Here is a 24,571-nt window from a genome sequence, read left to right as displayed (position 1 = left end):
GTCTTCTTTCTTTACGTGGGGGAAGGGTCATCCAGTAACTGGATTAGTCTTTTTGTTTGCTTATTTCTACTTGTCTGTTCGTACACCCCCACTTTTCCATCCGTGTTCTCTCTCCCCTCTCATTTTCTCTCTTTCGTGTCTTCCCGGCTTTCTTTTTCTGGGAGAATATTCTTAATTAGAGTTGGCTCTCACATTCTGCAGCCTTCATCTGGATGAGATGTTAAACACCAAATTTACACTCCGAGAGCTTAAACGCGGCCTGTGTTTGTAGTCTATTCATCAGTGTTTACTTTGAAGTCGAAACTTAACATTCCTTCTCTTGGGAGTAAATTGAAGGGTCTTGAAGGGGGGCAGGTGGCGGTGGGCTACGCTTCGGCACGTTAAAGGACCGTTTCATCAACGAGAAAGGATGGCCACCGGGTGTTGTGTCCATCTCTGCTGGACACACTGAGGGAGGGGAAGTGTGAGAGTAATTTAAGTTGGGAACAAGGTGTCGAATTAAAGGAAATGTTCCTCCAAAAATGAACGCTCTATCGTTTAGTCATCTTTATAGTCATCATGTTTTCCTGTGATGCAAGAGAAATTCTCTGCGTTGGACGCTTTTCATGCATCGAAAACATTGCAAATTATGTTTAGAAGGAAAAAAGCAAAAAAATAGAGAAGCGTAATTTTTGGGAAAATCTTAACATTTTACCCAGACTCTCCTTGGGACATTATTGAGAGTTTAGAAAAATGTCAATGTGCATCACAATAAGCTTCTTTTATTGAACTATTCCTTTAACCCACCTGGAAGTAAAACTGACTTTGTATCATCATGTCTTTGCAGGTGTTGCCGATCAGATTTGTATTGAAGTATCTCTGGTCTATTAGCCTTTACTGCTGTGAAATAAAGTAGACATGCAGTGAAGTAGAACCGTTGTGACATGCATTACTTGCTTTCATTTAGCGACGCGTCCACTCTGGAATGTCATTGACCGTGATGTGACCTGAGATGTTTGGTAATGTAGTTGCCTTTTAATCAGATAGATGGGTCTACATGTTGAAACATGTTATACTTCAGGATCTAGAACCCTTTGACTTTTGCCATTCGCACATACGCAGTTTCACTTTCCATGACTGGAAAGTACCAAAATGTTGCCATCACTGTATTACAGTGTTACAAACTAGTATTTACTCTGTTAAGGGCCGATCAAACAGAAGGCGTTTTTTGATATTAGGCCCGATACACATTGCACATGTGTAGGAGGCGTTTTGCTCACTTTTCTGCCGCATGGGGCACCTCCCTCTGAGCGCTTGAAGTAAAAAAAATCAACTCTGAGCAGAAAAGCCTTTGACGTCATACATCTTTTTTCAATTGTCCAATCGCATGAATGGAGAGGCGGGGTTCCATTGTGGTCACGGAAGTTTACAGTTGCTTGAAATGTCCACCGACTGCAATGACGCAATAGGAACTTTGGTGTCTGTCACGGGTTAACCGAGCAAGGTCAGAGCAAGCACCCTCTGCTTGTACCTCTTTTAAAGTTTCTGCTATTATGACAGTTAACACCTACTAGATAGCATGCGCTATTTTCCTGTACTGACAATACAGCTGTTCTGTGTGATCGGCCACTTAGGCCGTGTTCAGACTTGATTATTTTTTGACCAGAAAAAGTTAACAAAGGCATAAAGCGAGCTTGCACAGTTTGTTTGTTGTTGCTTTGAAAACGTCTATATGATTTTCTTAGTTATGTGAAAAATCAGCTGACGCTCCGAAAAGCACATCCATCCGTCATAAAAGTTCTACATACAAACTTCAGTTGGTTAACGAATGTCTTTTAAGGTAAACTGCTAGTTTTTTATTCCTTTTTAAAACTTTTATAAACGTGTGACCTCTCTTCTTTTTTTGTTTGTGTACTGTCCCTTTAAAATGAGACCAAGCTTAATTTAGTTTCCATTGAATTTTAAAGCCCTTTGTTTCTTTATGGGTCTGTAGGTCATTTTAATACTGTTGATATCAGGAATCACTCATCATGTACAAATGAACTTCAGTCGTGTTTTTTTCTCTCCCATAATTACACGGATGGGTTCGAGACGGGTTTAAGAGCTTTATACAACATGCCACCTTTACCTCGTAAAAACGCTGTGATCTCCTGAAGACTGAGTATTTGAACGAACAGAATACATGCCTTTAAGTGAATAACTATTTATATCACCTAGAAGAAAAGTATCCATCGTGAATTACATCTGGGACGCCCATTATATTGACTTACAACAATCCGGTTTATTTAACTTGTTGTTGTTCTGCACCAATCTGCCCGATCGATTATGAAATGAAACAGTTTGGTCCTTATCAGCTTGTATGTAGATTGGTTAAGGGAAAGGAACTTCTAGTGGATCTTGTAGTTGTCAGATGATAGCGTCAGATGTTAGTATTTAACATTCAGGGATAACCTCCGTCTGTCAGACGTCTGGCTCTGTGATTAGTCAGCGGGTTAGATCTGTCTGAAAGGACTCTAGGTATGTTGGGAAAACGAAAGGCGTCCACCTGAAGGAGGCAGTGGAATAAGAACAACATATTACAGTGTCGACTCTCTCCCAGATGTGTCCAAATAACATCTTTGCTCAGCTGTATATTTCTGCTGCTGGCGATGGAGGAAGTCTCTCACCGAGGGATGTCATTTTCTATTCAAGACCTTGCGAAGGTGAAAAGAATGTGACTGAAGGTGATTGTAAAAGCTGTTATTACTGTTCTTATATTTTGTGAAACAATCATCCGTTACATACAGTAAGAGCAGGCGTGTCATTATCCACAAGCCCTTTAGCCATCTTCTATCCTGAGACTCTGGGTACTTTTCCCCCCTCATGTTTTCCTACAGCCCTGTTTTAGCCGCGGCAGCTGTCTCGTAGCTGTCTGCATTGTTAGTTTTCAAGGCCGCTTTTAGCCACGGCAGACAGAACTAACTAACCAATCTTATTTTGAGAGTTTAGTAGGCTAGCGTGTGTCAAATGGTCTGCGTGGGATCAAATGGCGTTCATAAAGTTTGCGCTAACGTGCATGCCTAGCATACTGTGCTGAGCCAGAGACTAATAGATAAATGAAAGGGATGGTTCACATTTTCTCAACTTTACGTCATTCCAAACTTGTATGACTTACCAAGATATTTTGAAGAATGTGGTAACCAAGCAACATTCACTTCCATTGCGTGAACACGAAACCACCGAGACGTTTCTCAAAATATCTTCTTTTGCGTTCCACAGAAGAACGAGTCATGCGGGTTTTAAATGAAACGAGGGTGAATAAACGATGACGGAATTTGTATAGCAAATTGCAACCGTCCACCTCACTTTTATTCGTTGCTGTGTAGTCTACAGAAAGGCATTTGAGCAACAATAGCCATATCTTTTAAGCCTTTTTGTCAATGTGAGAGGTTCTGCACGTGAACATTGTGTCGAGGGCCATCTTCAAGTGTTGATGTTTTGAAAGATACATGCTCGGTGAGTACTAAACACTGCATTCTGATCGGCTCTGAGGTGAAACGTCTTTTGACTCTTGCGTCTAACGCATGCTGGTCCAGACCAAACAATGCGATATCCTCCTCTGAAAAAAATCTTTGAACATCTTCAAACCCTTGCCAACGGGTACAGCTACGTTGACTCTCTTTTTTCTTGATTTTGTCTATTAAAGTATAGAGATGTCTCCTTCCTCCTTATCGCTGTTAGTGAGCACCCTTTGAAAAGCAATTATCCCCCTTTGGATCTGAGAAGGAGCTGTATCTTTTTTGCTTTTGTAATGGTTGTTATCGGTGGCTTGGTCTGTCTGTTTGGGCTGTAATCTATCTGAGGGTATAGACACCAGATAGGAAGTTGTTGGGGGATTGTTGAACGTAATACAGACACTATACAGTTATATAGCCTCTCTTTTATGCAAACGTCTTCGTAGGTCTTAAAGGACCAGTCCTGGACTGCAGTTAACTTCTGGTCTGTGTTTGGCTAGTGTCTGATAATATGACTGTTTATATTTTATTTATTTATGTTCAAATAAATGTGTATTATTATTTTATCGTATATTGATTAGGCCGTCACAATTATGAAATTTGGCTGACTATTTATTGTCTAGAAAATCATTGCGATTATGACTATTAATTGTCTGTTTTTTAAGAGCTTTGACATTTAATTCTCATACATTTTTGATTCAGCTTTGAAATGTCCATATTGTTCTGAATATAAGACTTATGTTTTTTCTTGGAAATACATCAGAAAATATTGGTTCATCATATATTGAAGGTTTAGGCTTTACCTGACAATTATACAAACGCCAAATTCTTGTAAATTAAGTTAATTGATCAGGAGTGAATTGAAGCCACCATAGAAATGCTTCTAGTTTGTTTTGTCTTCTGGCGTACAAGACTAAAAACACACTTTCTTCTATGTTAATGAAATTTTGGTAGACTGGTTTTCACACTGAGATTAGCTTAAATAATATAAAAATTGTACTGCAGGTTATTTTAAAAATAATCATTTTAAATAAATGATTTGTTGAATGGGTCCTGTAGCTTTTAGGATTCAAACAAACCGTATGGTACATTGACATCTAGCGGTTGAGCTTTGTATCGAAGTCTAAATTCAAATTTTAGGAGAAACAAGTTTAGCCAAGTAATGGGTCTTCTCGGTTGTTTCCATGTTGTTTCTGCAGTAGCTCTAAACGGTCAAACTGCTCTACAGTACGTCTTAGAGATATACGTGACGACATCCTAGTCCTGTGTCAGCCGCCATAGTGCTTGGAAAGGGAGGGTGGGGGGAAGTGTGGAGTTAGCCATTGGTTGTAATTTCTTATCCTCACCTCTAGATTCCGCTAAAATCTCCACATCGCTCCTTTTAGTCATCTAAAGAAACCAAGTTTCTTGCATAAAAAGGTAATACATTTACAATGTTTGTCAATCCTGACGTGATCAACCGACAATCTCAAACCCCAGACTGTGGGAATTGGACCGAACGAGCGTTTTGGGTCGAGGAAAGGTTCTTGACCTCCTGAGGCAGCGTGACGGATGAACTTCGGACTGTTCACGGGGGGGCTTATGTGCGTCTTCCTTTTTGTCTGTGTCTCTCATGCTGATTTGTGTTGCACAGGAAATTATTAAATGCCTTAGGGAGACCTTTCTTCTAATTATAGATGCACGCTGTGTGTTTATGAGTGTGCGAATGTGGTCGCAGAAGATGGAAAGATGCAGGCATGCAGATGCTTGCCGTGTAATTTTATTTCCGTTTTGTATAAAGTAGGATCTCTTATGGTGGATGGAAGTGGGGTAGAGATTAAAAGGGCAGAATGCACCCCCGCAGAAAAAGCCATAAACAGATAATCATGGGGAATGTGTTGGACGTGCTGAGTGTATATCACACACAAACAGGAGACTGAAACCCAATACTGAGCTTTTCTTGTTTAGTGGCACCCTGGAAGACCTTAAAGTGCAGCTGCTCTTGATAAGTTCCTCTCACTCTCGTGCACATGTGACCTTCATGTTGAATATAAGCAGGTAACTCATTGAGTTCAGCTGGAGTCATGCAAACAGGATGTTTGTTCTGTTTTCTGTATGCTCTAACAGCACAAAGAATGTTTAGTCACTAGCAGGGTAGTTACGTATATATATAAACAATATATATAGAGATATTGAGAGAGAGAAAGAGAGAGAGAGAGAGAATTTCCAGTGATTTTAGTCAAATTATGTGAAGCAACAGTACAATATTCTAGTTGTTTATTTTACGTGGCCATTAGACCAAAGGTAGAGTTTTTTATCCTTGTTTCATGACTCACATTAGAAATGATTTGTATGTCTTTTAGAGTGAATTGATTCATAAACTCATTCAACAATTTCTTTTCATCATTTAAAAAATGTTTAGTTTCTGTTTCTAACATTAAAAATCACAATATATCGGTCGATATCGATACATATATGCATTCCTAATTTTCTGCAAAATTCTACCTGACAGCTCAAGTTCATAAATCATCATTATAAAACGGTAATTTCTGGTCTTTGATTCTGATTGGCTGAACACAGTTCTAAGCCGTTATAAAATATCCCAATATATAACGGCTGACCGCACCACATATCCTGAATATCATTTTATTTACTTTATTTTATGAAACAATGCTAAGCATATGGAGTAACTGTTTTATAAAAGCAATAAGCCCCGCGAAGCAGTGTGTTACAGTGCATTTTATAACAGCTACGTGGTTTTAGGCACTCCGCTTCGCGTCTGTAACCCACTGCTTCTTGGGTCTTTTTGTTTTCTTTTTTTGCATTGTGAATACAGTTTTTTGATGTTCTTTCTCATGTGATGTTTTTTTTTAATGTTTAATAAAGAAGTTATGGATTGCACCTTTAAAAATATCAGGCTAAATTGCTTTTGGTGAAAAAGGCATTCCCAGATTTTTCTCTGACCCCTCCAAAAATACCCAGATGACAATTCAAATAATTAAAAATTATTTTTTTATTTATTAATTATGATTACGCGGCTCATTTGAATGCTTGATTCTGATTGGCCAGTCCATGGGTTGATATTTCCAAATATAAAATATGAAAACCAGATGCTGCATATCATTTTGAGAGGGGCAGTTTATTATTACAATAAAAAATGAATTATAAATATATATTTTGATAACATATATGACATTATATTTACAAATGATTTAACCAATTTGCCTTTGCGCAAAGTTTGAACGTCGCTTCTTACTTTAAAACTGAAACTAAACTGCTTTTCCTCTGGGAGGTCTGCATTCGGCTAAAAAAAATCACATTTAATGTCCAGTTTTTTTCTCATGTGGCAAGTAGCCGTGTAATAAGCAGGATAATTAACAAGAAGTGTGGTACACTGTCTGGGCTTATTTCTGCGATAACAACCGGCTGCCTGTGCATTATCCCTTACATACCATGTCAATTTAATCACAGAAAATTTTAAAAACTTCATTCATGGAATGAACAATGATTCTATATCTGCCCAACCAGAATATATGTTTGCCCTCCCCAGTTATGTCTACCTAGTACCAGACGTGATATCAAATGCATCAAAAGCTGATTTAAAAAAAAATGTTTTTATGTATACCACTCCTAGCTAGATACTGCCAGTTGGGTTCAGTCTTAGTGTTTCAAATCGACACCAGAGTTTTTGTAATCCAGAGAAGTCGCAAGTTTAAATAAAGGAAGTAGTAAATAATATCAAGGATTGTTATTTCTTTGACCCTTTAGTTAGACGGTGATCTATCTCTTTTAGAGAGGGTCCTTAAAATATCAGCCAGCCCAGCAGAGGGAGGGTTACATGAGGAGGAGGAGCACTTCAGGAGCTGTTTATGCAGCTGTTGCATGTCTTGCAACCATGTTTAAGCGTGCATCCCTGGATCACGCTCTTTAAGACCATTAAGTTTAGAGACTCTCAAACCTCCCATAAGATTGTTATATACCCGGTCATGAAATGGGTTAAAACTTCCTTTATTTGATTCCCAAGTTCAACATGAAAGTTTTTTTTGCTACATTTGGAACAGAATCTGAGGTTAATGAACAACAACATGAATCTTCAAGGTGCATGTGGAGCAGACTTTACCAATGTAAAGCTATTTAGTTTATCATTAACTCCTATATGCATGTGCAAACCTGTAAGAATGTCTTCAGCCGGCTCTGGCTAAAAGAGGTTTCCCTATTTTACTTCTCAGTAATGCTTCTCTGCTAGGTTCGTGGCATTGAAATGCTGTTTGTTTGTTGAATGATCTCGATTAATGACTGAAAGTGACCTTTTTATCACCTTTCAGATGAGTTTGCATACGGGCTCGTGCGCGTATTTTACTATTTTTAACAGTAGACAGAACAAGTCCAGACTAGCTTGCACTCAGAATCTCCGACTGTCTAGAACTCAACAAGCCACCACCATGTGTAGAGTCACAATGCAGAAAAGCTCATTGTTATGACTAGCTGACCACAAAGATTCGTCTCTGAACACTCTCAGATGTGGTTCCTGTGAGGCCCTGATGTGCGGCGAGTGTGCTTACTGTGCGTCTGCGTTGCGGTGCGGTTTAAAAGATGTCAGCGGTCTGAAGCTTTAGCTTTAAGCTTTCCTTTTAACCAGTGATAACAGCTTTTGGTGTCATACCACAATGTTCAAAGTAAGCCACATCATCAGGACTTCCTTTGACACCATGCATTGATTAATATTTAATTTAAAGTAATGCTTGGTTGGTGAATGTTGATCTGAAAAGTAGCGCTGCAAGAAATGGTAAAGTGATTGAAATATTACAAATGTGCATATTGCAGTTGTTTGCAATAAGGCTGGGCGATATATTGTGCGATTCTTATGCTCTGTTTTTCAATGAATTACGTTGAAATGCCCTCACATCTGAAAGCAAGAGGGCTCAGAAGAACGAACAGAAGAAGAACGATTAGTTCAAGGAAACGCCAATGGTCATGTTCTATCGCTGTTCTTCAAACCTTTTCAGGTATTTTCGTGATAACAAAGTATATTTATAGTGATGATGTTTGACGAGTTTTGCTTTTTCGAATGCACGTTATAAACGACTCGTATTCGTTGTGATCTTAGATCGAGCAGTACATCCAACTGATCAAAGAGTTCACGGACGATCTGTGCATAAAACACAGAATCGATTGCAGAATCGCTTTAGACATGTATTATTGCCGTGAATCGTGATATACATTCCCAGCCCTAGTTTGCAATAACTAAATGATTTCAGTTAGAGATGAACCGATATATCAGCCAATAATCGGTCGATAAAAGCAACTTTCATATTTCCTGTCAATCAAAATGTTGTTTTGTATTGGTATCGGCAGATATCACTCTGAATAATCGGGTATCGGTGGTAAAATGTAGTATCGGTACAACAAAATGACGACGATTAAAAAAGATTTGGGGTTTACCATCCCTTTAAACTTGTAATAAAACATCATAAATTACTTGGTGTTGGGTTGGGCTTATTGGCCCTTTTTTACAGTTTCTCTATGGGTGCCCAGAACAGTCGTTTTTGTTTTTCTATCCACAAAAGTCGTGTTTATACTTATTGGTGTGAAAATCTGTCTTGATTGTAATTTAATTATTTGTTGGTTTCCATTGAAATCACGTTTATTTGTAAATCAGCCCCTGATTGCACACAGTTTTAGGTTATTTAATTCCCCAAACATGCCCCTGAGAGATGCGTCGGATGGTCTCGTGGATGTGATCACATCAGCGCACCTTTTCACTTCAACACCAGCCATTAGTGACTGTCACACCAGTGGTCCCGCGATCTGTCTCCGGTGTAACGAGTAAGGGGGCCCTAAATCATTAAACTCAATCATTACCTCCCATCCTCCTTTCTGTTTTGCATCCTCCCCCCTTCCTGCCTCCTGTCCTACCACACTGCACACCCCAGGGGCCCAGCACACTTCCCTCTAAACTTACACTCCTACTGCTCAACACCTTAATGCTGTTGACTTTTCACAATAGAGCAGGTAAACAGCAGATGTGAATAGGTGCTTATGGTTAGGTGAAGATAGATGATGAATACAGGTTTAAATATGAATTCATGAGGTGCTCGTCGGCTTTAAAAGACTAACTCTTAAATCCACAATCTTGAGTGACCTGGATCTCGCAGAAATAATGTTGGTATTGTTGTGGTGGATAATGCCTTTTGTGAAGCTTGTTGTCAGTATGTAATCTATATGCCTGTGGGCATTCATGTGCTTTTTTTTCCTACTTGCACTGAAAACCATAACACACTTTAGACCAGAATTAGTACAATCATTTAAACATTTGAACATATCACCGCTGTTGGGCAGAAACCCTTTTATCTCCAACACTGTTAGGTATCAGGAAATGGAAAAACACGGTATGTTTTGAATAATCAAACACTGTTGTCAAAGTTGTCAAGCTCTTTTTAAATACGTTTATTGGTTACATGTTTGTGAAAACGCACTGACAAACATAAACGCTGGACAGTACAAGTCAAAGTATTGATTTATGAAAAAATTATGAAATATGAAGGAATTAGGTTTTCTGCCAAAGAAAAACAAGCTTGCAGGCTTATCATCTTGTTTAGAAAATGTGTGGCTAACACTAAATGCGTCGCATTTTTCTCCTGCCACAAGGGGTGCTTATTTGTGTCTTTTTTTTTTGCACCAATCGCTGCTGTCCATCTGAAACCTCGTATCTATATTTTGTAGTTTTTATTTTTTGCCATAAAGCATTATTATTATTCACTCTTTATCTTTGTCAATGTGTTTTGTAATATCAAACCAATAAGTTGAAAAAAAGCGATTTGTTTATTTAAGCAAAATAATTTGTCGAGTCAGGTTTCTTTTGCACACGTTTATTTTATATATTTTTTAGATAATTATATAAATATGAGAATAAAATGATTATTTCTCAACCAAATTAAATCAGATCCTCTCTAGTTCAAATGCCTTAAAGTTTATTTATGTATAGTCCACATAATTGTAATGCATGCCACCCTTCTTTACATCACCGTCCCACTTTAAAATCTTCATAAAATGGATCAACTCAACATTTTTATGTGGTAACAATTGTGTATTGCACAACGTTTTCTGGTTTCTATGCAAGTTCTTTCTCTTAATATGTCTTTCTCTTTCGGTCGTCATAGAAACTGTTCTGCATGAGTAAAGTCAAGTGTCTCTGTTGCATTGGCTCCAGGTTAAATCGAGCTTGGATGTTGCTGGGAAGCGGTTTATGTGACTCATTTAGCTAGTCTACCCTGTACCCAACACAGCATTAACTTCCAAGTGAAATTCAAGGATAAATTTGTACACCGAGCACTAAATATTAGACCAGCGTGTGCTGGAGCTCTCACGACCTCTCATATCCCAGTGGTGGTGAAATAATTAATTGGGTTGGTTATGAAATTACTCCCCGGCCTTTTGGAACTGATATGTGAAATCAGGAGGAATGATGGTGACTGTGAGAAGGTCAGACAGCTGTTGTATCACTGCTGTCAGGAAGCGTGGCTCGAAACCTTGGACAAATAGAGAACATCGTTTTCTCGTCTTGTTTTTTGAACAAGGAAATAAGCTTTTCGTTTTATTGTAATCTGAAGAATCCATGCCACTCATTTTAATATAAATATAAATGTGCAACAGTCCCACAAATTACTTGGTTGTCATCGGGGGAACAACTGGGAATGTTATCCCGGAGCATATGATGGGGCCCCAAGCTCCTAAATGAAATAGCTGACTTGTATGGTCCAGTGAAGAGGCACTCACTCTTTATTGTCAATCCCTGTGAGACTTCCCCTGAAAGTGGTTTTAAGTTAAAATAAATAAAAATCAACATCTTCATTTCTGCAAATCCACAAAATTCATCATGCATCCAGGATGGACATTTTAGGAAACATGTGAATTTGTTTCTGGATGTTTGAGTTGTGGGAGTGTGAGACAAACAGATGTTCAACATCTACCATCAGGCCGTTTGGCAGATGGTGAAAAACTATGTACAAGAAAAAAACTGTCATGCCCACATGTTAAAAAGTCAAAGCCGTCATTGTTCGTCCCACTGTGGAAAAATGCAATGAGGTCATGAGAGGATGTTCAATTGGGCTGAGGCTCTCCCTCTGGACAACCCCCTACTCGCCCAGCAGCCCCCTAATCCTCCTAGTTCCCTCAGGGTCTCTCTCTCTCTCTCTCTCTCTCTCTCTCTCAGGCTGTGCTTGAGAGGGCTGGACAAGTACTGAGGAATGCAGAATGATATACAAGCACATGAAGTTACCTCATCCTGTAGACTGTCTTTATCCAGCAGCTTAAACAAACACACCTTGAGTCATAGTTGAAATAGTTGATTTCAGACTGCAGAAATTGATCTGGATAATAGGATGATGTTAAGCCTGTTTTAGCACCAGTCAGATTGCTGTTACATAGAATGAAATTCCCCTGGGTTTCCTTTTTGTAGTTATAAAATATGATCCACCTACGTATAATATACGTCCGTAAGTAAAAGTTCACCCAAAAATGAACATTCTGTCATAATTTACTTAGCCTCTTATCATTTCAAACCTTTATAAATGTATTTGTTCTACCTAACACAATGGAAGATATTTGGAAGAATGTCAGTGACTCACTTAGTATTTATTTTCCCTACTGTGGCAGTAAATGGGGGATGAGATCTGTTTGGTCACTGACACTTTTTCAAATATATACAAAATATATATATATATATATACCAAAAAATATCTTCCATTGCGTAAATCAGAACGAAGACATTTATACAGGTTTGGGACAATCTGGAACACAAAAGAAGATATTTTGAGAAATGTTGCAGTGGTTTTGTGTCCATACAATGGAAGTGAATGGGGTCCAATGTTGTTTGATTACCAACATTCTTTAAAATATCTTCTTTTGTGTTCTGCAGAAGAAAGAAAGTCATACAGGTTTTGAATGACACGAATGTGAGTAAATGATGACAGAAAGTTCACGTTTTCAATTGAAATGCCCATTTATACCAAGAGGATTAACTAGTGAACACACCAACATGCTGCAGTTTCACATTTTAAATGTGTTAGCCCTTATGTATAATTATTAGATATTTTTATTCAGTTTCAACATATTATTTTAATATAATTTATGAATATTCTTTAATTCTGTTTATTAGTTTTTGTTACATTTAAGATTTTGTTTAATACGTTTTTATTTTGGTTCTAGTTTAGATTTATTTATTTTCAGTTAACAATTTTAGTGCCTAATTTTAATAAATTTTAGTCATTTGCTGAGGCAGTATTTCTCCTTTTTCTAAATAAAAACCAGGCTGATATTTTATTTCAGTTAAAGTCAGGGTGTCTGATTTCTCATAGCCGTTGTTGATGTTTAAATCACCAAAACAAACACACCCCTAACCCATCTTTCGCTTCCGTCAGCGCTCGGCTAATGTCCGTCCTGTGCACCTTACTGCTGATTGGCTACAAGGTTGTTTTGGTACTCGGCCCGACTCGTTTGTGTAAAATGTAATTCGGAAATCGTTTCTTTAACAGAATTGTTTCAACAGTTTCAGTTTTTGAAAACTATTATTTTTTAATTTATTTTAATAGGTTTTCATGTTAGCAGTCAATGTTTTACTGTGCATCATCTGACATAAATGAAATTTCCAATAATATTGTGACTCTTTATGTTTATTATTGTAGTTGTGGTGTGAATTCTGCTATTAATTTAGATTGATTTCTACATATGTATTATAGTTATCCTTATCGTCATCAGTGTGAACAGGCCTTAAATTGTTGTGTTCTGGTCAGCTGCTTGTAAACGGTCGTGTTTAATGACAGAGTGCAGTTGTGACCTCATGTTAATAGCAGACCCTCCCCATCTCTTCAAACGGGACTCCTCTGATTATACAGGGTGGCGCTCCAAACAACCTCCCGGTTTTTTGCGGGAAACACACCACGGTTGAAATCTCCTTCACCATAAATGTCTCCATCCACCAAAGCACATTTAATAAGAGCTCTTAACAAATACCTAATCGTGTTGCATTTACGGCGGACCACTATTGAAACTTTCACACAGCGGTGAATCTGCAACAGTAAACCTTTCACATGTGTTTAGATAACAGTCACTCATTCAGAGTTATTCTCTTCTTGTAAACAGCTTTGTGAATTACTGCCGTCCCCTCCAAGCCAGGCTGCCTGGGGCCAGAGACCTCATTTGCTTTGTTTAATGACCGAGTAGATCCATCTTTTGTTTCAACCTAGCAGTAGATCGATTGTTGAAGGTTTATATCTCTCCCGAACATCTCCGATAGCTAAGCTGAAAGGTGTGAATTCATAAGCACGGCCAGTGGCAAAACGCTCCACCTTTTCCCCCCAAGCTCAGGAATGTCTATCCCGAGAGGAATCTCTGATAGCAAAGATGCGGATCTCACCTTTGAATCTTATGAATGAACTGAATGTATTAGCGTTTCAGCAGTGAGCCAGGCTTATTTTGTGTTTGTTTTAAGAGGATTTCATCGGTGCCATGTGACGACTGCATACCAGCAGGACTAACCGTGTCGAAGTGATGGGATTTTGGAAGCAGCGCCTCTTTTTGATGGCTGTGTTTTGTTAGCCGATCGAGGCATCTCGGTTTCAAAGGGCTTTTGAGTCGAAGTCATTTCGTCCGTAAAGCTTTGCTTTACAAGTGTCACATTTATGTGTGCTTAAGGTACAGGCGAAATCTATAGATGCACAAGTCTGTCGAAAGCAAGCCTGTGTGTTCATTAGACAGGTATTCATAACAAAGACATTGTTTTAGTTTTGTGTTGTCTTAAGTCAAGCTCTAATCTGAGTCTGGTTGTGAGGAGGAACCTCGGCAGTCTGCAGGTCACTCATTGAAAACAGTGGGAGTGAAGTCGCGGTGACACGTACTACCTTGAGTGAAGACTCAAGGATGCGTAGTATCTCAGGACTGATACGTTCCCGACTCAAGGGTTTAGTTTTCGGTGTCATGTCTGCCCAGTTTCTCAGTTTAAAGTTTCATTCATGTGTTTAAGCTACACAAACATTCATGATAGATTTCAGTGTCAGGAACAGAATAATTTTTGTTGACTGGTGGGTTTGAGCTAAATGTCTTAATAAGGACGATGTTCTTGCATTTGTTATAAATGTTTACAGTTTGAGTTATTGACGTCAGATTTCCAATCATTTCAGAACAAGCAGCTTTGGAGGTTTAGTTTTATTAAGTGGCCTCTCTATAGACCTCTTTTGTGCCGACATCACTCTTATGTCACTGCATTCTGGAGGCAAATGAAAGGGAAACCAGCACAGATTCGGCTACATATATCATTTTTTTGTGTTGCTTAGTGCCACAATCGACATTATACAGTCTCCAATAAGATTTTTTGACACATTCCTGCTGCCATTGCCAAACAAAAACACTGACAATAGCGGTAGTTAAACACAATAAAACTAGCGGACTGAATAGAAACGATCGTCGAAAATGCTTGTGTTTCACTTGGTAACATTTAAGATAAAATTACTGTCTTTTGTTGATGTGGATTATAATTGGGTGGTACGTGTCTAAATATCTCATGTATGCCCACAACAGAAACTGGGGTACAAGATTATTTTTCACGTATCGATTACTTTTGAACGCATGGGGTATGTTAGCTTACTTTGTTATTTATACAAATAGCAGTTAACTATCGGCCAGAAACTAAACATTAAGGAAACTTTTCGTCATCTCTTTTTCTTAAGTTGTCACAAGTGCATTAGTATAAAGGGAGAGGGAACAGTGTGAAGGCTCATGTTATGTGTCAGGTTTGTGTTCAAGTAAATGCATTTGCTAACGTTCGCCACTGTTAGTACACGCAGGCATCTATAGATCTATACACTCTGTTATCTTTACTATACACGCTTGGTTTCTCCGTCTGGTAGGTGTATATGTCAGGCCACTTCACTGGAGTTAGTTCACCATGGATCCATTGAGTGAGCGCAAACGTTAAAGTTAACTTTTTCAAAAACAATCGCGGTCCTAGACAGTGAATGACATCGCATGTTAAAATCGAATCCGTTTTTTTCCTAGTGATTGTCAAAAAGCAAGCAAACAAAACTTGATACCTAGCATTAGTAATGCGGTCAGGGCCCACAAAAAACGTGTCACAATGTTTACTAACAGTAAAGACTGCTATACTGTGGTTTCTGAAACGTCTCTCATGTTTCCAAAACACAATGAGCTCTTTTATTCGCAAAGGTCAAGGAAAATAAAATTCTTATGTAGCTCCACGATGTCTCCTGACTCAGCCGTTTGCTTACTTCTGTGTACTTGAGTTACGTTGTTTATCAAACGTTGTTTATGGTAAACGTGGGATGAATTGTTTAGTTTGTCATGTCTCGTGTTCTTTCGATTTGCGACCACACATTTCATTTCAACAGATACAGTACGCCGGTCCCTCATGGTCTTTGTGAGCTCTTCAGTGCTTTATGGCCCTTGTGTGTTGTAGTTGGTGCTAAATTGTCAGGTGCTGTGGCCTTTCTTTTGATCATTTACAGATGTTGTCGCTCTCTTTTTGTCTGCTGGCTTCATCCCCCCACACTGGCGTCACTCGTGTGCACATTCCTGACCCCCCCCACACACACACACACCTATTCGTTCACACACATCAATGCTTTACTGTAGATTACTCTGAATTATAATGATCGTAAAAGGATAGTTCAACCAATATTTCATAATTTTTACCCTTGTGTTCCACATTACTCTTTTCTTCTGTGGAACACAAGAAGGTATATTGAGAACTGTCTCAGGGGTTTTGTCAATGGAAGTCCGATGCTGTTCGGTTACCAACGTCCTTCAAAATATCCTCCTTTGTGTTCTGCTGAAGAACGTCTGGCAGATCGGAAACTTCCGAGGGCATTTTAGTAATAGCAGGACTTGCGTTTGGTGAGGACATGAGCACATATGCCTGTTGTAGGGTAAGACACATTGACAGATGGAGGAAGCTGGAACAGAAAGTCACTGTCTGATAACTTCAAAGCTGTGCTTTACATTTGTTGATGGTGGATACGACTGAGACGTGATGCGATCTGAGCAGTGAGGAAATGTACATTTTGTTTTTTCTTTCCTCTATCTATTCAGCCTCGCGATGGGGAGCCTCTCCATTTTTGTCATCAATACACTGATTGTTCAGGATGGAGTGTTGGAATTCCTCTTGTCCCGCTGCTCAGAGGAGGCATGATTCATGAACATGAAGGGCTGCAGTACTGTCCTTCATGGAACATGAAACACATTGAACTTGTCATAGACGTTCTTACAAATTTCCATGCACACATTTTATTTGTTTTATAACTTGCAGTCGTACTCCAGGGATTCATGGCTGTCCTTGTATTTCCATATTTTATGATCACTGGGTTTAATATCTAACCAGTAAGTTAGTTTAGATTACTTATACTGGGCCACTCCTGATCCTGGTGTTTATAACAGTCGGCTGTCTATACAGTATACCTGCTAAATAACACGGATATTTACCTTATAAGTAAGTAATATTGATTGGAAATATTCGATTACCTCATTTTATCATCTGAGGACAAAACATGACGTTCAAATGCCACAGACAGACAATTTGGTTGAATCAATTGTAATTATAATGTCATATGTTATTAGTGAATATATTTATATTAAATTTTTGTGTAATGTCAAACTGTCCCTATCAAAATAATTTGCAAAATTCAGGTTATCATGTGCTATTAGATTTGAGCAGTTTGGACAGTTTTGAGCAGCAAATTCTCAAATCATGTTATGACTTAACTTGGATCATTGGTTTTGCACGTTTCAAACCCATTTAAGGCCAAATCCACACAAAGCCAGAGCTTTCCCAATCCAATCTTTTTCCCCTTTTAGTTCCATTAACACAACGTGGTCTCAAGAAACCACTGAAAATGACTCCAAAAAAGTAGTTTACATGCCAAATCAATATGTGGCACTTTAATTCTGCCAAAGAGAGAAAAAGACTTTGAGAATGCGTATGAACCTTGCACACTGAGGTGATGACATCACCATATGCGCATTGGCCATACACACGAAAACGCAAGGGCTCGTTTTAGCCGTATCACCCTGTAACCCAAGACCGGTTGCCAACTGGAGCTAAGCAGGGTCCTCTCCACCTATAGCTGGTGTGTGTTGAGCGCACTGGCGCCGTTGTACTTTGGTTCCGTCGCATCATCCATGTGGATGCTGCACACTGGTGGTGGTTGAGGAGATATGACCGTGAAGCGCTTTGGGTGTACAGAAATACACAATAAAGCACTATATAAATGCCTCATTCATAAAAAAAAACGGTTTCAGGCTCCCAAAACGCTGGATCCGTCTGGACTGGTATGGATGATACGACACAAATATTTTACGAACGCTAAATGCGTCTCCGTGTGAATGGCCTCTAAATCATGTTGATTATATAGTTTGAGTATTAAATTAGAAAACTTTAAAATGCAAGCATTTGCAGTCTCAGACATTAGGACCGTGCTGTGTTTCTGGATTATAGTCTTCTTCCACTGAAAAACAGAAGTAGGACAAAAAACCTGACAAACAAATTATGTAAATCCTATTAGTTGTTGTTTTTCATTGTGTATCTCATTGTTTTTTATTGACGTAATTTAGTTCTTAGGTATTTCCCATTAATGTGAGGTTGTGCGGATAAGAGAACACCGCATTAGTTCATGATCAGACAGAGTGACTTTTTCCCACGGAGATTACCTCACCGGTAATGCCTGCAAATAAAATAAATAATCAGACCATAATATTAGATAATGAACTTTAGCTAAAGTTCAGTTTCCTTCCACAAGTATCATTTTCATCAACAGAGTTATTAGAGTCTGAAAGTTCTCACCAGCAGATAGATTTCTGAACCCGTCCCGAAACTTTCAGCTGGCATGTGCTCTGAGAAAGAGACTCGCTGTGCTTATCACCACACTTCTCAGCTTCACAGGACACCTGTGACCGCTTCCACACAGCTGCACTTGATGACTGTTTAGGTCTGTGTGTAAGGTCTCTTTTGTTGACCCAAAAGGAAATGATTTGTTATTACCCAAAGGATGGCGTTTTTGCGGGAACACGAGAACACATTCCCAGGGTTTACATCTTCTGGCTCGCATCTGTCATTGGATCTGTGTGTTCTGAGATTTGTAAAACAAGGCCTCGTCTTAGTTCTACAGAAAGCTGATTTATATACGACGGATCTCAAAATCACACCCACACAGTGCTGCTCGATCGGCAATGGATTGGGGACAAAGACGGGACGTCATGAAGTTGAAGTTAAAAGCCGGACCAGTGCCATGTTCCCCACAGGAGTGACCCTGTCCTCAGTCCAGCCTTTGAGCTCCAGTGAGTTCTAGTTAGTGCTCAAGCGCTCTTTGTCTGTTCTCTTGAATCGCTCTCCGCCATGTTGGCCACGTCTGGCTCGGTTCTTCTCATCTTTTCCAGAAGATTCGTTTCGTCCTGTTTTGTAAGGATCCAGGGAGACCTCAAATGCGGGACATCAATGTTGGTGCTGTTCGCCGTGAAGCCTTACATGTGCACTAAAGATGTGCAACAGCCTGTGTGACTGCTTTGTTTTACGGCTGGTTTTAGCTTCCTGACCCTGATCGGATATGTATTTAGCCGGGCGTTTCCATAAGATGTGTTTGAAAATAGTTTCATGCAGTAGAGAGCAAAGGGGCAGATATTCATTCAGACTTAAAGGTCCCGTGGGTCATTTTTTTGGAGGCTCTATTGACAGAAAAGCAATATAATATACACAACTATGTCTTTAGAGGTGTATAAAGACCTTACGTAATGAAGCGTTATGTTTTGATTAGCCTAGAATGAGCTACTTTTATCTACATACACCGCGGGCCCCCTCGCATGGGGTTCATCATGTTGTTTCTACAGTAGCCCTAAACGGACAAACTGCTCTACAGAGCGCATTTCATAAAAAAAGCGAAAGAAGCCAAATGTGATGACATCTTAATCCTGTAACAGCCCCTGTAGTGCTTCGAAAGGGATGGGTGGAGTGAGCCGTTAATTCTAATGCGCAATTTGACTGCTAGATGCCGCTAGATATTCATACACAGGACCTTTAACTTTAATTCAATCGTTTAAAGTTGTATTGTTTGGTAAACAACCAGTGAGATGGTGGTCTAGTGTGTTAAACCACTGAACTGGTAAATCAAAGGTTGCTGGTTCGATCCCAGCAGCCACCACCAGTGTGTCCTTGAGCAAGACACTTTACTCCATGTTGCTCCAGGGGGATTGTCCCTGTAATAAGTGCACTGTAAGTCGCGTCTGCCAAATGACTAAATTATAAATTGATTATAAATTATTATAAATTATTGTAAAAAGTCCTTGAGTTTTTTTTAAACTGTAAATTTGTTTTTTTTAAAGTCTTTCATGTGGTCCCCACCCCATTGTAAATTTCTCTCTCGCTTTAGCCGAACTTTGACCTTGACAGCCTGATGTGTTCCAGGGAACTAAAATTTCATTTTCAAGTAAAAAAAACGTTTTTATTATCGCTTAAAAAATGTCCTCTGCTTTAGCTATAGTTTAACTTTTCCATGCAATCTGTGCATCTATTTACTTAACACACAGTCCACCCTCCTTTAGTTTTTGTGACTTTGTTTGCAGAGCGAATTAGTTTCAAAGCAAACATCGGTCCCCCCTGTGGCCCTGCTGAAAGATGGTGTCATTTTTTCCACGCTAAATGATGTCTCTTCATACCATTTCCATTTGGCCCCTGGTTACAGCCTCTTGTTCACGGCTCCAAACGCGCACAGCTTGCACGGACATGCAAGAGTATGTTTTTGCACGCTCCGTAGAAATTGTTGGGGGAACTCGCAAAGCCGCTTAAATCCAGAATTGTACAAAAAACCTAAGCTCTATGTTAAAAAAACAGAGGTTTTGTGTGATCGTGACCTTGTTTCCATTTTACAATGCAATGTTTTATTGGTGCGCATTAAAAATAGTTGATGATAATAATAGTTGATGAAATTATTCCTGATATTGTACAGAATGCAACAAAGTAATACATTTCAGAAAGACTTTCTAACAAAGTACAAAATGATAAAGAAATGTATTTAAATCAACCTCTGCAACTAGGTAGCTGCTCACTATAAAGAGAATAACTGAGAATAAAATGGAGAAATAATCAAATGGAGAAGAATGGAAATTTGAGGTAGAGGATTTGCAGATCTTATCAGACTGACAGGAGTTGAGGTATTTCGAGTGGAACAAGGTTATGTTTGAATGGCACTCTGCCAGGTGTGTATTATATCAGTTTTGTCTGCTTAACCTTGGTTTGGTTTTCTGTGCACTCGTGCAAAGTTGTGTGCTTGTTTATCTATCTATGCGTGTATGTTTGACACCTGCGTTGTTGACTTATGAGCCTTATCCGTCCTTAAATCCCAATCTGTCTGCAAGCAGAGATTGTTTAGAAAGAGTGCACATAGCATCCAGTGGTCTTCCGTCTTCTGAACTCTGTTTTGCCTCCACTTATCGGTCTCATATCTTCATTTCATTCTCCACCTGCAATAGTGAACGGAAACAGCTCGTATGTTGTAGATATATTCTGCATTTCTTATTCTGCACCCTTTGCTAGTTTGCATTTATTCAAGTTAATGATATTTCCAATATGTGACCCAGTCATTTTTTGTGATTACTGTTTTTTGCATAAAAGAATGTAAAAAGACAATGCATAACATCGTGTGAAAACATATAACCTCGCTATGTTTAATATTGACTGAGGAAGGGCATGTCAGAGACTGAAAAGGATGTTTTCAGAAGCCACCTTTCAGTATTTTTTTGTGCAAATGTAGTTGAAATGAAATGATTCTTTTTAGTATTAATCTTATTATCAATAAAAATGTAGATACTATATCAAAAAATCTGTCGTATTATCTGTTAAACACACATTTCCTATTTTTGTGCAAATGATCTGTCTTTTAACGCTTCACACTTTAAAGTCTCCGTGAAAGGGAAGTTGCGATAATTTTACTGCCATATTTTGATGCATTTCCGAGAGAGATAGTTGGCGTGGCTTTTGTCTTTCTCTGCAATTCGATTGGATTTATAAAAAATAGCCATTGCATTTTGAAATGGAACTGGGAGCAGACTGACTGTCGAAGGGGAGGAGTTAACGGATGCTCCGCCCAATCTGTCTAACTTGCGTCATATAAGATGAACAGTCTCTACATTTTCGCATTTTAACTAAATATTATGAGGGCACACAAATAAAAAAAAGATTGACCCACATTGATAAACTTTTTACAACAAACTCTGCAATATTTCCAAAAAAATTGGCATTGTAATATTTTATTTCACTGGGACTTTTAATGCTTTCTGTAGTTTTGCTCCGAAGCTTTGTCACAGAGCCACTATGAATTAAAACAAGACTAATATTGTCTGTTCTCATCTTCTAGGCAAGTCCTTTGACATCACATACGTGCGCCTGAAGTTCTACATTAGCCGTCCTCATAGTTTTGCCATATATAAGCGCACGATAGAGGACGGGCCTTGGATTCCCTACCAGTATTACAGCGGCTCCTGCGAGCAGACCTACAGCAAGACCAACCGCGGCTTCATCCGCACGGGCGAGGACGAGCAGCAGCCTCTTTGTACGGATGAGTTCAGCGATATCTCACCCCTCACCGGAGGAAACGTGGCCTTCTCTACACTCGAGGGCCGACCAAGTGCTTACAACTTTGACAACAGCCCCGTACTACAGGTAAACATTTCTCTCTCCCGCTGTTCCGTGAACTCACTCATGCGGTTTAAAGGGAAGGATTCACTGACATCCTCAGACACAACAGAGTTATTGGTGTGGACCTGATTTCCAGATGTGCCGTGTTCAGCAGCCAAGTTTCAGTTCCAGCTGTTTTCAGTCCAGATTGAGCAACAGTTTAAAACAAACAACGTGTCATGGTTAAAAATGGAGATCTGAAGTGGGCCATTGATGGAGTAGAAATGAATGAGCTTATTTTGTGCGTCTATGTCCATTACACTGTTACTGACAAAACATACAAGTAAATAATTTCAATGAATTATCAAATTATCTGAGAATTGATCAGCAGCTAGAAATTTATGATTAAGTCTCTTTTTTCAATTGTATTTATATGGTGCTTTACAGTACATTGTTGCAATCAGAGTTATTATAGTTTTGTTTTCAGTTAATTTTAATAATATTTTAAATAAGCTTTTATTTTTCGTGTTCATTTAAGTTGCATTTTTAGCTATTTTGTTTTATGTTTTTGTCATTTTTCTATGTATTTATTATTTATACATTTTTTAGTAAACCAAAATAACCTTGGTTACTATGTAGCATTACAGAACAATAAAATGAAATAAAAATTATAGAGAAATAGCTAATTTTTAGAACTGACAGGAAAACCCTCATGCAAAAGTAGTAAATACAATCATGGGGGACACAAATAAGTTTCATAAGGTGCTATGAGAATTATGATTTAAGCTCTCATGCTGTGTGAAACAGGACTGGATGTCCTTCCAGAGACCACAAACACACAAAATGACATTTTTTCACGCTGGATAAGAGACAGACGCTTGATCTGAGTCAGTCATCCTGAATGCTGACTGTGGGGTTTGGCATCAGTCATGTTGTACTGCGCTCTGAGCCTAAACAAGGTGCTGCCGTGGTTAGGGGGTTGGATATGAAGAGGTTTGTGAGGTATGTTAGTGCCGGAGTGGGAGGGCAAGAGGGGTTTATGGTTGAATTAATGTATGAAGGCAGACTGTCTGGTTGGTGTGTGTTCGTGAGACCCGATGTGGGACGTCCAGGTGGTACAGAGCCTTAACTCCTCAGCACTGCCAACAGTTACAACATCTTAGTAGGCGACACCCCCAGATTTCCCATCCTGTTCTGATCTGCTTGGCAGTGTGCGGACACAGCTGGAATAGTGTGCATGCGGGCGTCAATCGTTCTTATTATACATGCAGGGTGTGTGTGGGGGTTAAAGAGCTACTTCAGATTTTTTATATCTCATAAATAATTAAATTTTAATGATATTTGTTTAACATTTGGTGGTATTTTATTCAAACATTTGTGTAGTAGTAAAACTGAAACTAGAAGTTCTCCCGGACCAGCATTGGAACGGTATTGTTTACATCGTCTGAAGTGGTCTGTAGATACATTTGATAACAGTGGAATCAGAAAGGTCTGAAATCAGTTTTTTTGTTGTTGCTGAAGGTGAAGTGTATAAAGATAATCCGATAATAAATGCGTTATAAATGATGCACTCAACAAATCGATTTTGTTTATTTGTTTATGGACAAGGATTTTATGAGAAAACGTGCTGACGTGTTTGCTGTCATTTGGGCGACATAAAATACAAAATAATTCCTGAAATCATTTCTGAAATGTACTTTAACTTTAAGTAAAGCATTTGCATAAGAGGGTGGAGACTTTTGGATCCCACGGAAGTTCCCAATATGTTGGTAAACTTATTGAAATCAGTTTGGATTTTATTTCGCATGCAAACAGTCCAACAGTTTTTGTAGGTTTGATGTTTTCAAAGTTTTATGGGATTCAAATGCAGCTTTACAAAAAATTGTGCCTTAATGCCTTCAAGAGCAAACCAAATGTGACGGTGACATTGAAAACAAACAAACATGTAGTCTGTATTTTTGGGGGATGGAGGAGCTTGGTTTTCAAAGAAACCAGATCGAATGTTATATTGGCTCCTGTCAGTTATTTTAGGATGTCTTTAGTTTAGTGTCGGCGACTAAATTTGTCATCATCTTTCAGTGTCACTGTTTCCTAAATATATTCATGTGTCACTAGATAACTTATAGACCCTTATAGCCCAAACTAGACTTATGTAATACTATATATTAGCTAATATACAGTAGTTAATAGTACTGTAGTTAGGGAAGCACGATAAATGGTCATTTTAAATGTTATCAGTATCGGCTGATATATTATAGTCGATAAATCATAAGTTATTTCCTCTGGTTAAACTTCTTCAGCTACACGCTGCTCACAGTTAAAATACACTACAGTACTGTCTTTCCGTCGTGATCAATCACTTACTGCTATTGTTCATGTAGGTACAGTATGTACAGTTTTTAGGAATATGTAAATTAATTGCATATTACATATTTTAAAAGCATATTGT

The 24,571-nt window shown here is 38.8% G+C and overlaps 1 protein-coding gene across 1 annotated transcript in view; it reads left to right on the top strand.

Moving 5' to 3' along the window:
• Positions 1 to 24,571, top strand: part of lamc1 (laminin, gamma 1) — a 56,179-nt gene that overhangs the window by 10,644 nt on the left and 20,964 nt on the right. Inside the window, exon 2 of the mRNA XM_056743574.1 lies at positions 21,863 to 22,167. Within this exon, the coding sequence (XP_056599552.1) occupies positions 21,863 to 22,167 (305 nt within the window). The remainder of the gene's footprint in view (positions 1 to 21,862; positions 22,168 to 24,571) is intronic.

This window comes from Triplophysa dalaica, chromosome 3 (genome assembly GCF_015846415.1).
Source record: "Triplophysa dalaica isolate WHDGS20190420 chromosome 3, ASM1584641v1, whole genome shotgun sequence".
Taxonomy (NCBI): Eukaryota; Metazoa; Chordata; class Actinopteri; order Cypriniformes; family Nemacheilidae; genus Triplophysa; species Triplophysa dalaica.
Note: the sequence above shows the minus strand (reverse complement) of the source record. Positions and strands in the feature narration are given on the sequence as shown.